Consider the following 16,320-nt stretch of genomic DNA (forward strand, 5'->3'; position numbering starts at 1 on the left):
TGAAATATAGTTGTAACTAGTGTGCCTCAACAATATTCCATGCATCATAATTTTTTTTCTTCTCATAATCAGGTATTTCTAATGATAATTTTTACATTATTACATCATTATTGTTATTATTAACAATATTATTATGATGGTTGTATCAACCCTAAATCTGAGTTGGGGGGGGGGGGGGGGAATGCAATGCAGACAAACAGCTGCATACAGTGCGACCATTTCACTCACATTTGCCCATACATTTTTGGACACATCACACACCATCAGTGTGTGTACTGTACGTGTGCTGTCATAGCTCCACCTACAGGCCTAATGGAGAACACCAGGAGAACACCAGGATGTGAATGGAGGGTGAATGTGAGGTATATCGTGTAAATAAGTTTTGATTGATCGCAAGACTACACTGTAAAAATAATAATAATAAGTTACCAGAACTTAAAAATATTGAGTTCAGTTACTGCGCATTAAGGTTTTCAGTTTTCAATCCATAATAAGTTAACAGAAAAATAAGTACACAACCACATTATTTCAACCTAATAAAACTATGTTTATTGTCATTGTTTTAAGAACACAAGTTGACTTGGTAATACTCACATTTTGAGTAAAAAAAATGGCTTTTAACATGTGCAATGTTCAATGAAATAGAAAAATAAATAATAAAATGTGTTGATTAATCCCACTGGTCACAATGGTGACCGTAATAATGTTTGTTATAAGGCTCTGCAAATATTTCCAGCTAAATTGAAATAATAAACAAATAAAGGGTCTCAATTAAATATGTGGTAGTAAAAAGAACCTGTGGGAGGATTTCAACAAGATAAATGCGACAACAGTGCAAAATATTTCATTATAATATTTAAAAAAAAAAAAAAATCATTTTTACTGCTACCCCCTGTGCCTATACAAATGCCCCCGCGTGCCTATGCAGGCACGCGTGCCTAGGGTTGCCTACCCCTGATCTAAACTGTCAAACCGCATGAAACGATGACGAAAGGGTTGTCAAGGCTCTCGTCGCGCGTACTGCTTACATCACAGGCATGCGCCAGTAGCCTAGAAGCGTAAACAAAGCATGTCTGATTCTATCCATGGCGATCACCTGAAGGCTACATTGGCAGTACTTTTAAATACACAAGAATCTGTCCCGCGGCGTGACTGGACCCACTGTCTGTGAGTGACTCTGCTTTGGTCCAATCGTTCTGTTCAGACTCTCTCCGTCTAAACGTAGCCTAAGTCTATACTGCCCTGCCCTGCAGAAGCTAACCGCAGTAACAAATTTTTTTGTTATAAGTGAAATTGAAATTGAGTTCAATCTTGCTCTGTTTTTGAGAAGAAATTGTATAAAGGATTACAGTGACTACAAAATCACTGGATAGAACTTTAAAGGCATTTTTCTCGGTTTCACTGTTTGCATAGTTACTGCGGTTGGCAGTATACTGTTTAGTAAAAGTAATGGATCTGATCGTACCGGCTGATGCTTAAAGTTTAGGCCGTTAAAAAGTGGTATTGCTGCATCCTGATTTAGGATAACATTATATCTCTACAACTAGTGACATCCCAGACTAATATCCCAACACCCACTAATCCCTGTACTTACTTTACTGTATCTCTTTCCACAGATGCTCCATGACCTGAACACATACCTTCACAAGGCCATACCAGACACCAAGCTCACCATCCGCAAGTACCTGGATGTCAAGTTTGAATATCTAGTAAGGCTACATATTGGACATTTGGACAGTGGGAAGGGATACCAGAAACTGTATTTTGTGTTTACTGCAGAGTGGAGGGACTGGGAGACCCATGTTACTGACCAAACACTCTATATTAGTGATGGCTGTCGGAATGTAGAGCTACTTAACAGTAATCAATTTTTAGAGGCCCTCAAAGACCTATATACGTGTTGAAATGGACTAAGATATGTCAACTTTAAAGCCTATTGTTCTAAAGATTGTAGGTTAGGAGTGCTGTATACATTAATTGTTAAAAAAAACAGCATAGGTTGGATATATCTTCAGGTGATGTATCACATTTACAAAACAATTGGTTTTATAACTGCAAATATACAGTCTGTACAAAAACAAACGTCAAAACAGACATGGGTTCAATTGTTGATGGGTGGAATGACTCAATCATCTGTCCTCTGTGTGTTTTCAGTCATACTGCCTGAAAGTGAAGGAGATGGATGATGAAGAGTACAGCTGTATTGTAAGTACTCACCTCTAGGGCTGTGCGATATGGACAAAATCCAATTTATAGCTAATCTCAATAACAATATATATCACGATATAGTACGTTTTCTGTAAATTCAATAAAACATTTGTCTATACAAAATATCCACACACACAGAAAACATTGCTCACCTGAGTATCTCTTTCTACCATAGCTTTCACTTGTCTTGCACAAAACCAATCATTTCCACAGATTTTATTTCAGAGTAGGTATGATGAATTAGCAATAATCTACTTGATAAAGTAAAATTGGATTCAAGTGAATAATACCAAGGCTAAATATTGGGTCCTCCTCTAATGGTCCACGAAAGCAGATTGATGCATTTTAAAACATGGTGCAGGTGTAGAATAGATGATGCACTGTGCTTTGCTTGAAAAGTTGAGACATTTGTATTGCTGCACGCAGTGATTTGGGGTGCACTTGATTTGTATCACAGGCCAGCTCTTCTGTATCGGAGTCTTGCAGGGAGTTTCGTTCTGTGTCACGCTGCTCCCTGTTTGTTTGTTTGTTATTCCAGCACATGTGAGCGGGGTCGGGAATTAAGTAAAATATTGACGTAAAGACAATAGCGATAAAAATGATAGACGGAAATATTGAATGAATTAATGAATGCCCTAGTCACCTATGCTACTATACATGAAACTAGAACGGCAGGCGCAACACCTGCACTACAGCACACGACGACCTGTAGCCCCGCCCTCTAGTCATGATGAATATTAAGGACAATACCAAGTACACTAAGGAGACTTATGTTAATATAGTCTAGTCCGAGTAGACCTCGTGTCAATCTTCCTTGTGTCCCTTATTTGGATATCTTATCTTGCTTGTGTCCCACAGTCAGACATCTTGTTGGTGTCTCCACCTAGTGTCCCTCAGTCAGACATCTTGTGTATCCACCTAGTGTCCCACAGTCAGACATCTTGTGTCTCAACCTAGTGTCCCTCAGTCAGACATCTTGTTGGTGTCTCCACCTAGTGTCCCTCAGTCAGACATCTTGTGTCTCCACTAGGGCTGACCTTCGAAGCTTTTTTTGGCAATCGAAGCTTCGGGGCCGAGCTTCGATTTTAATTTGAAGCTTAAAAAAATATATATATATTATAATATATTTTTTATTATTATTTCTTTTTTATCTTATGTTGTGGGACTTGTACAGCACTTTGGTAAACTTTGTTGTTTTTAAATGTGCTCTATAAATAAAGTGGATTGGATTAATTAATTAAGTAGCCCCTTTCGTGACTGTGACGCAGCCAACAAGGTTTCACTCGGCTGCGCTCCCTGGGTGCAGTGGGGCTGCTCTCACAGCCAACGACATGACATTACATAATTATGTTGCAACCTTCGTCTATCAAGCAAACAATTATATTATATTTAATTTATAATTTATAATTATATCGGACAATGCACCTACAAAAGATGATTACAATTAAATTAGCCAACTTGGTAACACATTAGTCATAGCAGCATAGGCATAGCCTTATTAATGTTTTGTGTGGCGTCGCCGTCGTGTACTCCAAGGGATATTTTTTTTTATGTTCGAAGCTCATGCCATCGAACGAAGCTTCGAAGTATTTAAGACAGCCCTAGTCTCCACCTAGTGTCCCTCAGTCAGACATCTTGTTGGTGTCTCCACCTAGTGTCCCTCAGTCAGACATCTTGTGTCTCCACCTAGTGTCTTAGTCAGACATCTTGTTGGTGTCTCCACCTAGTGTCCCTCAGTCAGACATCTTGTTGGTGTCTCCACCTAGTGTCCCACAGTCAGACATCTTGTTTGTGTCTCCACCTAGTGTCCCACAGTCAGACATCTTGTTTGTGTCTCCACCTAGTGTCCCTCAGTCAGACATCTTGTGTCTCCACCTAGTGTCCCACAGTCAGACATCTTGTTTGTGTCTCCACCTAGTGTCCCTCAGTCAGACATCTCGTGTCTCCACCTAGTGTCCCTCAGTCAGACATCTTATTTGTGTCTCCACCTAGTGTCCCACAGTCAGACATCTTGTGTCTCCACCTAGTGTCCCTCAGTCAGACATCTTATTTGTGTCTCCACCTAGTGTCCCACAGTCAGACATCTTGTTTGTGTCTCCACCTAGTGTCCCTCAGTCAGACATCTTAGCAGTCGCCATTCTGGTCCTTGGCACTTTATATTGGTACACAAATATATCTTTGACAGAGTTCAATTTTTTAACATATTTATTTTAATTTGTACTGGTCCTTGGCTAACTCAACCTGTCCAAATGGTTTGAGCCAAATTGGATTTGAAATGTGCTAGTTATTGCCGTCACGGATGGAGATTGATTGCAAGGCCTGCGTTGCCCACATGTGCTTTTGTGCGAGTGAAATAAAAAATAAACACGCTGATCATAATATCACACATAAATCAAATCAAATGTATTTGTAAGGCCCGACAACACTCGTTAATGTTCCCATGGGCCGGACACGTCTTCTTTAAACAAGTCAAGAAGAAACTTCACAATAAATCAAAAACCAAGAGAAAAAACACCAGAAAATCCAAAATAGAATGTAAAATGAATAAATAAAATGAATGCAACACTCCCAGACATACCCCACGCGAAGGTAAGGAAAAACTCACTAAAAACCTAGCAATAGGAAAAAAGGCAATGTGGAGGGGAGAAACCTTAGAAGGGCCGTTCAAGGGGGATCTCCCTTCTTAGATGTCTGTGATAGTAGTGTTGCTATAAAACAGGCGAAACAGTTGATAAGCATGTACATATACATGTAATGAAACACGAATAAGTACATGTAATAGCAACTGAACATTTTGAAAGATTGAAAATAGAGCTGATGGCTGATCCATTTGAGGTATGGGGGTGGCGTAGAGAGGGTCGCATCCTCCCGGTCATCATCACGGGACGTCCACTCACAGGGAGACAGGGACAGGCGTTAGACAGTTTGCGTGATTGTGATAGGCGGACATAGCAATAGATACATGTGGTAAGCATATATGTGAATAGAATAGATATATGTAGTAAGCATAATGTGAATAGAATAGAAGTACTTAAAGGAAAACTCCAACATTTTGGGAAATTCACTTATTTAACATCTTCCCTCGAGTTAGACAAGAAGATACATACCTTTTTTGTCTCTCTGCATGCATTGGGCTTAGGGAACGCCTGGACCGTTAGCCTAGCTTAGCTTCATCACTGGAAGTGGGGCAGACATCTAGCCTAGTTCACTACAGTCAGGAAATATACTCTAAATACAAAACGTTCCTGTAAACATGTTGTGACCTGTGTTAGGGCTGGGCGATATAACGATAACGATAAATATCGCGATATATTTTAATAATCGATATCGAAGACTCGTGTGACTGGGAGACTTGTGTGACTTGGAGACTTGTGTGACTGGGAGACTTGTGTGACTGGGAGACTTGTGTGAGTGCGAGACTTGTGTGACTGGGAGACTTGTGTGACTTGGAGACTTGTGTGACTGGGAGACTCGTGTGACTGGGAGACTCATGTGACTTGTATGACTTGGAGACTTGTGTGACTGGGAGACTCGTGTGACTGGGAGACTTGTGTCACTGGGAGACTTGTGTGACTTGTGTGTCTGGGAGACTTGTGTGACTGGGAGACTCGTGTGACTGGGAGACTTGTGTCACTGGGAGACTTGTGTGACTGGGAGACTTGTGTGACTGGGAGACTTGTGTGACTGGGAGACTCGTGTGACTTGGATACTTGTGTGACTGGGAGACTCGTGTGACTGGGACACTTGTGTGACTTGGAGACTTGTCTGACTGGGATACTTGTGTGACTGGGAGACTCGTGTGACTTGTGTGACTTGACAGACTTGTGTGACTGGGAGACTCGTGTGACTGGGAGAGAGACGAAAAAGGTATGTATCTTGTCTAACTCCAGGGAAGATGTTAAATAAGCTCATTTTACACAAGTCACACGAGTCTCCAAGTCACATAAGTCTCCCAGTCACACAAGTCTCCCAGTCACACAAGTCACATGAGTCTCCCAGTCACACAAGTCTTCCAGTCACACAAGTCTCCAAGTCACACGAGTCTCCCAGTCACACAAGTCTCCCAGTCACACAAGTCTCCCAGTCACACAAGTCTCCCAGTCACACAAGTCTCCCAGTCACACAAGTCTCCCAGTCACACAAGTCACACGAGTCTCCCAGTCACTCAAGTCTTCCAGTCACACACGTTTCCCAGTCACACAAGTCACCCAGACACACAAGTCTCAAAGTCACATGAGTCTCCCAGTCACACGAGTTTCCCAGTCACACAAGTGACTTGGAGACTTGTGTGACTGGGAGACTTGTGTGACTGGGAGACTTGTGTGACTGGGAGACTTGTGTGACTGGGAGACTTGTGTGTCTGGGAGACTTGTGTGACTGGGAGACTCGTGTGACTTGGAGACTTGTGTGACTGGGAGACTTGTGAGACTCATGTGACTGGGAGACTTGTGTGTCTGGGAGACTTGTGTGACTGGGAGACTTGTGTGACTGGGAGACTCGTGTGACTGGGAGACTCGTGTGACTTGTGTGACTGAGAGATGTGGTAAATACACAGGTCACAACATGTTTACAGGAACGTTTGGGAGTTGTATTTTCATTGTATTTGGAGTATATTTCCTGACTGTAGTGAACTAGGCTAGATGTCTGCCCCACTTCCAGTGATGAAGCTAAGCTAGGCTAACGGTCCAGGCGTTCCCTAAGCCCAATGCATGCAGAGAGACGAAAAAGGTATGTATCTTCTTGTCTAACTCCAGGGAAGATGTTAAATAAGCTAATTTCCCAAAATGTTGGAGTTTTCCTTTAACCCAGCAATGAACTCGATGTCTAAACCACAGGCAGGTCGGACAGAAGACGGTATGAAGCTGATCCATGGCCTCGGTGGTGCACATAACCAATGTGGGGGTAGAACAGTCACTGCAATCTTGGACAACACCCGGAGACATCCACCACCTTGGTCAACACTACGAGACAACCACTCAGATAGATGGGGAGATGGGGACAGGGGTTAGAGAGTTCTCATGTTTGTAGTGGGCGGAGATGGAGCAATAAATACATGTAGTGAGCATTATATGCATACATGGTGACAGTAGAATCAAAGTACATAAGAAAATTGTGAAATACAGTAATGGATAGGACTAAGAACTACTGCAAGCGTATGTATACAGGATGAGATACAAGACAATGGCTCAGGGCCATATGCCCCGGGGGGCAGGAGAAACCACTCAGAATTGGTCAGGGCAGAGCAGGTAAGGTTCAGTGCTGCAAGCCAGACAGAATGAAGCTGTTCCATGGGACCGGTTGGTGCTCATGTCCAGTATGAGGTAGAAGGTCACTGGAATGTCTATATTGATAAATTCACTCAGAGACAGAGACGGGGGTTAAAAAAAATCTCCCATGTCTGCGGAAAAGCAGACATGGGAGCAAATAGACATCCCTACTAAACTAGACAGATTAATCTAAGGGTCAGTCCCCGATCAGGTGAGATCAGGGTAGAGCCATATGAAATCCGTTTTATTATTTTCCAAATTCCATTTAATTTTTTCCCGTTTTTTCTGTTTTAATATTTCAGAATTCTGTATTTTGCTTTTTATGCTCATTTTACCATCAGAAATGGTGTCTAATAAGTGGGAATGAATAAATGTCCACAATTGAATAAGATATAACAGTCCATTTAATGTTTTTAAGTGCTGCAATTCAGAAATACAGTTCAATTTTACACAATATTTTTCAAATAATATTGTGACAAAATAAAAATACACATTTCAAGTGTAAACAATAGATACAGCTAGCTACTACTGACATTATCACAATGACAATGTCAGTAGCCTAGCTATATCTATTATATTGTGATGAAATATAGTAATGCATAATTTAGGCACCTTTAGTTTATTTCGTTTATAAAGGACAGTGTATAATGACAATCGTTTGCATTAAACAAATAGATGGGTGCACTAGATTTAGCTAGAAGCTATCATTTCCATCTATAGTCCTATGTAGTGTAACGTTACATAGCTATTTAAGTTTATTTAGTTTATAAAGGACAGTGTGTAATGACAATCGTTTGCATTAAACAAATGGATGGGTACACCAGATTTAGCTAGAAGCTATCATTTCCATCTATAGTCCTATGTACTGTAACGTTACATAGCTATTTAAGTTTATTTAGTTTATAAAGGACAGTGTGTAATGACAATCGTTTGCATTAAACAAATGGATGGGTACACCAGATTTAGCTCGAAGCTATCATTTCCATCTATTAGTCCTATGTCCTAATGTTACATAGCTATTTTATCACAATAGTGTCGCACGTGTTTTTGCGGGTCCAGTCCACGGAACGTTGACAGAATTTGCAAAACACCTTATCGCCGGAGGCATAAAAGTCATTAGGATACTGTTCTGCTCGGAATTGAGGGCTTATTGCGGAATTTCTTAGCTTCTTGACAATGTTAACATCAAAGCAGCCAGACTCTTGAGCACTGCTGCGTGTTGTGTGTAACCCGCTCTAGCGTCCCCGCCTCCCTGGTCATGTTTGCTTTGCACCAAACGTTCCACCCAAAAACTGAATTTCAGTCCAGATTAGGCCAAATTCTGCAATATTCCACGTTTTGCAGTTGATTCCATTTTTATTGGTCAATTCCGTGATTCTGTCCTCGATTCCGTGAACGCGGATTTCATATGGCTCTAGATCAGGGTAGGTTGAAAGAGAGAGAGAGAAAAGATGGGTCTTAAGCAAGGATTTAAAAGCTTGAAATGAACATGTTCCTTGTTGAAAACGGTTGTTGCTTCCTATAATCTCAGTTTACTGATGGATGTGCATCTGTAGCAACGCATCACACGTGTCCTCTTGTTCACACAGTTGTACGATGCTTCCAGTGGTGAGTGTAGTTAGGGCTGGGCGATAAAACGATAACGATAATTATCGTGATATATTTTAATAATCGATATCGATTGATAATAGAAAATAATATCAATACAAAAAAAAGATTTTAAATTAAAAATATTTAAAATAAGAAAAAGAAAATGTGTGTGTGACCTGCAACAGGGCAAGTAATGGCTTTGCTTGTCCAAATGACAATACTGACCAAATTGAGATTTCTTTTTCTCTTGTCCATTTATTTTGTTTGCTTTCTAATTTAAAATACAGTTTGAAACCGTCTGTACACAGTAGGCTATGTGTGTTAGCAGAGCTAGTCTTCAGTCGCGAGTCACATGCATATTTTGTCCAACAAAAAAGCGCCAAAAGATAGAAAAGAAACTAGCAGAGCCAGAACTATTCAACTCCCCTGGAGCCACAGCCAGCAGAGAAGCCTGTTTACTTTCGCTTTCAAACCAGCTGCAGCCTGAGAACTGTAGTGTGAGGGGCTGTAACACTAAAGATGGCGGCAACGACAAAGAATTGCTGCAAAATAAACATACATTATGTTGTTAAAAAAAGAAGGAAAAAAAAGTTATAACAATATCGATAATTATAGATATTGAGTGATATGATATCGATATCGTGATATAATTTTTGGCCATATCGCCCAAGTGTAGTGTTCATGTTCCTTTCTTGTTCACACAGTTGTACGATGCTTCCAGTGGTGAGTGTAGTGTTCATGTTACCCTCTTGTTCACACAGTTGTACGATGCTTCCAGTGGTGAGTGTAGTGTTCATGTTACCCCTGCAGGCCATCGGAGAGCCCATGTATCGCGTCAGCACCGGCAACTACGAGTACCGCCTGGTGCTGCGGTGTCGACAGGAAGCCCGCGCCCGCTTCGCCAAGATGAGGAAGGACGTGCTGGAGAAGATAGAGCTCCTGGACCAGAAACATGGTCTGCCTTTTTCCTTTTTGTCTTTCTGTTTGAGTCTCTCTCTCTATAATCTGTGTCTCCGATACATTTCAACTGACATTCTCAAGTATTTCAGAGAGAATGTCAAATATTTTCTTTTTTTTTATCCACTTTTTCTCACATTTTTTTTCTATATTTTCTCACATCCCAATTTCTTATCATCCAATTCAACCCTCCCCTGTCACGAACGCTGTTTCTTGCCTCCCACAAGCCGGCTGCAATGTGGACTAAGTCATACATAGCACAAGTCCCCTCCGGTACTTGAGGTAACAGCAGTCGCATCTTTTCACCTGCGCAGCTCGATCTCTCAGTGGCGAGGAGTAACGCGTGGGAGGCTCACGCTGCCCCCGACACTTCCTGATTCTACTGCGCAGGCGCACCAACCGACCTGTAGGAGTCGCTGTCCACAACGCCCGATCCCCACCCATCAGTTTCATTCTCACCCCCTAATACGGCCAATGTGTATTAGTATGAACGACCAGCTAAACTGAAAGCAATGTGGAGCGCTGGGCTCGAACAGGCGAGCCCAGCGTCTCCGCGGCGAGCGCCTTGCCCACTACGCCACGTAGCCGCCCAAATATTTTCTTATGTGATGAATTTTTAAATGACAAAATGTTGCGTCTCAATTCACAACGTCAAAAAAACGAACGAACATCTCCGAGACTGACATAGTTAGGCTGTGATTAATGTTTATGCCACAGGAGCAACACACACATGGCGGCAACAATTAAACTACTTGCTAAAATTATTTAATGTGATGTAAGTAACATTGTAATTTACTGCATTTTGATGTGAAATGTGAGTTTAAAGGTGTTTTAAATGAATCATGAATCGTGCTGTGAGTTGTTGCCATGATAACTAAGGACTCTGTGGTAGAAACCAGTGGATGGCGCATGTGTAGAAGCTGATCTAACGGAACGTACTGTAGACCAATCTCGGTCACTCTCTTTGTCTGGGAACGCCCAAAACCAAATTCGGTCACGCCCCATTTTGCGCGACATCCAGGCTTTTTTTTACTGTCAGCGTTTGGGAATTTCATGTTGACAGGTAGGTGAAGTGAAATTATACTTATTTTAGAATATATATATCAAATTTCATGAGTATTCATCTATATTTAATCATCTAAAGACTATTAGATATGAACGTATGTACCAGTAAAAAGTGGGAATCTCTAGAATGTGTTTTGGGCGACGGTTTTTCAAGTGCGGGTAGCCTCTCCAATCAACTTAACGTTATACACTGCCTTTCTGTTGTCAGTAGATGGCAGCATTGGTTTAAAAGGTGAAAATGTTATGACAAAATGACTACAAATCCCAAGACCTTTATCGCCTAGTTCACAGGTCAGCACCGGAGTAAAGGTGAGGAAAACGTGATCTGAACACAGGAGCGTTAAACTATTAATGTGACCTGAATATAGTGACCGAGAATGGTCACCTAATTATCTTAACAGATTCAGATTCAGATTCCTTTATTTAGCCATTTGTGTAAAACACATTGGTAATTGTTGCAGCAATACAGTGTATGCATTTCCTTTCTTTTTTCACAGAAAACAACACCAACAGACAAGAAACGAAACAGTGCAGTGGGGGATTAATCAATAAATACATATATATATATAAAGTGAAGAGTGCAGGGATCCAGTACGGACCAGTGCAGTGCAGTCAGTGTCATTGTGCCAGTGTCACTTGGAGGCAGAGGGGGGGGGGGGGTACCGAGGGGGGGGGGGGGGGGGGACCTGAGGCATTGATCAGCCTGGCGGCTGAGGGGAAGAAGCTCAGTCTGTGTCGAGCTTTCACAGCCTTTGGGATCCTCAGCCTTCTCCCAGAGGGGAGCAGGGTGAAGAGGCTGTGACCGGGGTGGGATGGGTCGGCCATGATCTTCCTCGCCCTCTTCAGCGCCCTGGAGTCGTGCAGGGACCTGAGGGAGGGCAGGGGACAGCCGATCACAAAAGTGCATCATTAGCATTATGTTTGTTGTCTAAAGGGGAACATAATGGTACAATTTAAGATTGTAATGTTATCCGCATATAAAGGACAAATAAAACATCGTTAATTTGTAAGAAACCTCAATGAAAACGGTGCAGGGTAAGTTATATTCGCTATTGTTATGAAAATGTGATAGAATCCTATAAAAATGTGGACGAATTTGGTCACTGTGACGTTAAGTGGGGGGAAAAAGGCATTTTCTAGCGTAAAATTGTCCTTTTACCTGTGACTTGAAAGAAAAAGAACGATACGTATGAGGAATTCTTAGATACGGTTGACTCTCCATTGAAAGAGATTGGGTTCAAGTCTTGCTAGTCTTGCTAGTCCACATTATCAAGATGGCGGCAGAATGCTACTCGGCAACCTTTGTTCAGAATTTTTACCATAAACAACCTTACATAATTATACATCTTCTTTGCAAACACATGCATGTCCAATATACAGGTAGCAAACCATCGACGGTCAACGATAAATGTTGACAACAATGTCAGTGTTATCAGTGACCAGACTAAATTACTTGTCACTAGATTATGTACTGTACTGTATACTGTACCATATGAAAACCCATCTCTCTCATTGTCCTCCTCACATCCATCCCCCCCACCCTGCACTCCCTCTCTCCAGTCCAGGACATCGTGTTCCAGCTGCAGCGCTTCGTGTCGGGCATGTCGCGGTACTACGACGAGTGCTACGCCGTCCTGAAGGAGGCCGACGTCTTCCCCATCGAGGTGGACCTCTCCCGCACCATGATCAACTACGGCAGCCAGTCCCACTCTTACATAGAAGACGAGGATGAGGAGGAAGGAGGAGGAGGAGAGGAGGAGGATGAGGGAGGGAGCAGTGCAGGGATACAAGCGGAGAACGGTGCTGAGAAGCTGATTGATGATGAATGAGAGAAGGTGTAGTGTGGTGGGTTGTCCTGTAAGAGGGTAAGGCTACCCCTCTAGCAAAGCGTTAACTAATAACACTTGATCTCAATCAATATGCACTCGTCAAGCAATGATCTTCAGATTGAGCATGGCGGTTGACATGTTTAACATGGTCAAACACTGGAGTCGCTATACTACTGTAATATTGCCTCATTGGAATATTTTTTCTCAGTACATCTCATTGCTTTATGTTCCACAGAATTACATAAACTCCGTGTTTCCTCTACATTCATTCTAGGGAATTAACAAAACGTTAGAATCCAGCTCAATCATAGGCTCAGTACTTAGAAGTAGTGCCGTAATCATGATCAAGTTTCCAAATATGAACAGTTGTCTTGCTGCAGCCTGCATTAGAACCAAAACTAAATGCAACAGGGATGGACGTGGAACCAAAGCAAAAAATCACACCCCCTGCCACCACTGCTACAAAAACAATTACAGAGGAAGACACAGTCATTATATTTTATTATAGTAACTGCTGTATGCTGCTCAGTAACTACAGAAAATAGTTAGTTCCACTTCCTGATTTATTTCATGAGGAAGCACTTGTTATTTTCAAGTCTGGCCACCTTCAGTGCATGTCACTGCAAAATGAGTGCAAATGTGAGATTCAAAGATTGGTGACTATATTAATGCAATGTCTGTGTGGGGCACTGGCATATCAGTGTAGGGCTGTGTGTGTGGGTGCGTGGGTGTTGTATGTTTGAATGGGTTGTGCCTTCTTTGGTCTAATTTGAATGGTATCTTGGTCTGGGCTGAGACCTCCTGAGAACTTGAGTAGATGTGTTGTTAGAGAGAGAGAGAGAGAGAGAGAGAGAGAGAGAGAGAGAGAGAGAGTGGTTTTGTTACATGCTACAGTTACACCTCAGGGGTATTTCATGAAGCAGGATTACACAGCCAGCCAGATGACTTCCCAAAAAATATAAATGAATAACTTATGATATTTAGTTAATAATCAACATTAACGTGTTGACTGAATGTGACTTAATCGCATTCCCTAACATTCAAGTTTAGCTCTACAGAATCCATTCCAAAATATTAAGATAAAGTTAAATATATATATTTTTTATAGTTATCTGGTTAAAGGCATACTAAGTAGTTAGATATCACACTAGATATCACTATACCATCAAAACGAATGCTGATGCTGACAAATGCAAACAAATGCTGTACCACCGAACATAGTTCAGATTAGTGATTTAGTTATTCATAGTTCAAACTGTCAAGGCATTGCAGATCAAATATGACCTAAGATCCAGCAATCATCTGGATCAAACTTGGCACTAAAGATTTCATCAGAAACACAGGTTCAACTTTAGGTTAAAAAAAGATAACCTAACCCTGCTTTGTGAAATACTCCCCAGTTCTTTTGTCTAAAGGCTGGCTAATATTAAGGTCTATAGATTATTCAGTTAAACCAAACAATCAAAATGTTGTTAACACTGGAGGTTACGCATCTTTTGGACCAGCACTGGGACCTAGAATAATAAGTAGGGGGTGGGTCACAGGCCCAATGTTCTAATCTAGAATAATAAGAAGAGGATGGGTCACAGGCCCAACTTTCTAAACTAGAATAACAATAAGAGGATGGGTCACAGACCCAATGTTCTAAACTAGAATAAGAAGAAGAGGATAGGTTACAGGCCCAACGTTCTAATCTAGAATAATAAGAAGAGGATGGGTCACAGGCCCAATATTCTAAACTAGAATAATAAGAAGAGGATGGGTCACAGGCCCAATATTCTAAACTAGAATAATAAAAAGAGAATAGGTCACAGCCCCAACATTCTCAGGGTAGCTGGTCAGCACTAGGAGACGACACTACTTACATGGCATTTATCTCCCAGTGATAAAGGGGAAGCCATTTTCCACCATTTCCTCATTCATCTTTTTATAATTCTAGACTGGAACTAGTTATTTTTGGACAGTGTGTTAATACTCAACCTAGGTCTAACGTTGGTCCCCATTTCAGCCCATACCGTTTGTTTTAGTTTATTTTAGTCCAGGGAATGTGACTCAACTGTAATAACTTGTAATTTAAAAACATTGGTTAATATTCTGTCCTGCTGAACACGGCCTTCGTCCTCTGTGATCACAGATTATGAGACTCAAACAGTGACAGTGTAGGTAGTGTTTATAAAGGGAAAGAGTGGGATGATTTTGAGAGAAGCTGCTTTTGGCATTTGACCAAATTAGGATTATGTTCATTCTAAGCCCTAATGTTACAATATTTTTAACATTTCCAATGAAAATATGATGCTTTTTGTTACTTTTGTGAATATATAAGAGTTTTAACGATCAGTGGAAAAATGAATGTGTGACTTGTGTGTTTGATGTGCATATCACTTTCTCTAGCTATTTTGAAGGGCATTACCTTTCTCACAAATGTGACAGTTTCACAATATGTAATTTTTATATTTACACACTGTTGTCCTTATGTCATCATTTTCTTTGGGGGTGAGGGTGAGGGGGTGGTTAGGGTCATATTGTCTCTCTGTATTGACTTGGGATCGGTTAATACATTTTTTTCCTAAGGGTGAATATTAGAATCTGGTGTTTGAAAACTGATCCTAGATCATCATTTGGGGGCAGTGTCACTTCAGATCAACTCACAGTATGAGTTGATTAATTCTAAAGTAATTCCTATTTTGCAGTAGAGGGATATGATTTTTCTTTAACTAACTGGAATGTATGTAATAAAATAAATTGATATTATGTTATTTATTTTAGTTTATACAGCTCGGTTCATATTAGGCAATATGATTTGGTAAACCTATTTTATTTTATAACCACAAAGTGTACCTTACATTCTCTATCCATGTCTCTTTTCTTTATGCTTAGCATGTTAAAAAATGAGTTGTGAGCCTATTTCAGAACATTGAAGAAAAAAAACATGCCTCATTCAAAACTATATTTATCAGAATTCATGAAGGCTAAGCCACTTTATCAAGGTAATAACTACTTAATTATTGTCTCTTACGTTATGTGTGGTTCAATCGTGTGTTGGGATATATTATAGCTAACCTGTTATTTTATGCTAATTTGTTTGTGTTACATTATTATGCCTGTCTTGGCCACTGAATATTACACTGACTTGAATGTGTGTAATATATTGGAGGAAAACTCATTAAATCAATTCTGAAAAATAAATGTCTTAATAGCAATGTATCTGACTGCTATTTGATTGTTCTTATGTTACATTATCATAATCATCTAGCTGCTGTTACATTGTTCTTATGTTACATTATTGTAATTATAGCTGCTGTTACGTTGTTCTTATGTCACATTATCATAATACCAAAGTCTGTTCGATTGGGAATATTTTTATTACACTATTATATCATATAAATTAGCCCAATGAGAGAATG

The 16,320-nt window shown here is 40.7% G+C and overlaps 1 protein-coding gene across 1 annotated transcript in view; it reads left to right on the forward strand.

Moving 5' to 3' along the window:
- Positions 1–16,116, forward strand: part of pick1 (protein interacting with prkca 1) — a 53,717-nt gene extending 37,601 nt beyond the window's left edge. The window contains exons 10-13 of the mRNA XM_084328663.1: positions 1,617–1,709; positions 2,155–2,205; positions 9,876–10,020; positions 12,648–16,116. Coding sequence (XP_084184789.1) covers positions 1,617–1,709; positions 2,155–2,205; positions 9,876–10,020; positions 12,648–12,916 — 558 coding nt within the window. The 3' untranslated portion in view covers positions 12,917–16,116. The remainder of the gene's footprint in view (positions 1–1,616; positions 1,710–2,154; positions 2,206–9,875; positions 10,021–12,647) is intronic.
- The last annotated feature ends 204 nt before the right edge of the window (positions 16,117–16,320 follow it).

Source organism: Notolepis coatsorum (assembly GCF_963971535.1).
Source record: "Notolepis coatsorum genome assembly, chromosome: 14".
Lineage (NCBI taxonomy): Eukaryota > Metazoa > Chordata > Actinopteri > Aulopiformes > Paralepididae > Notolepis > Notolepis coatsorum.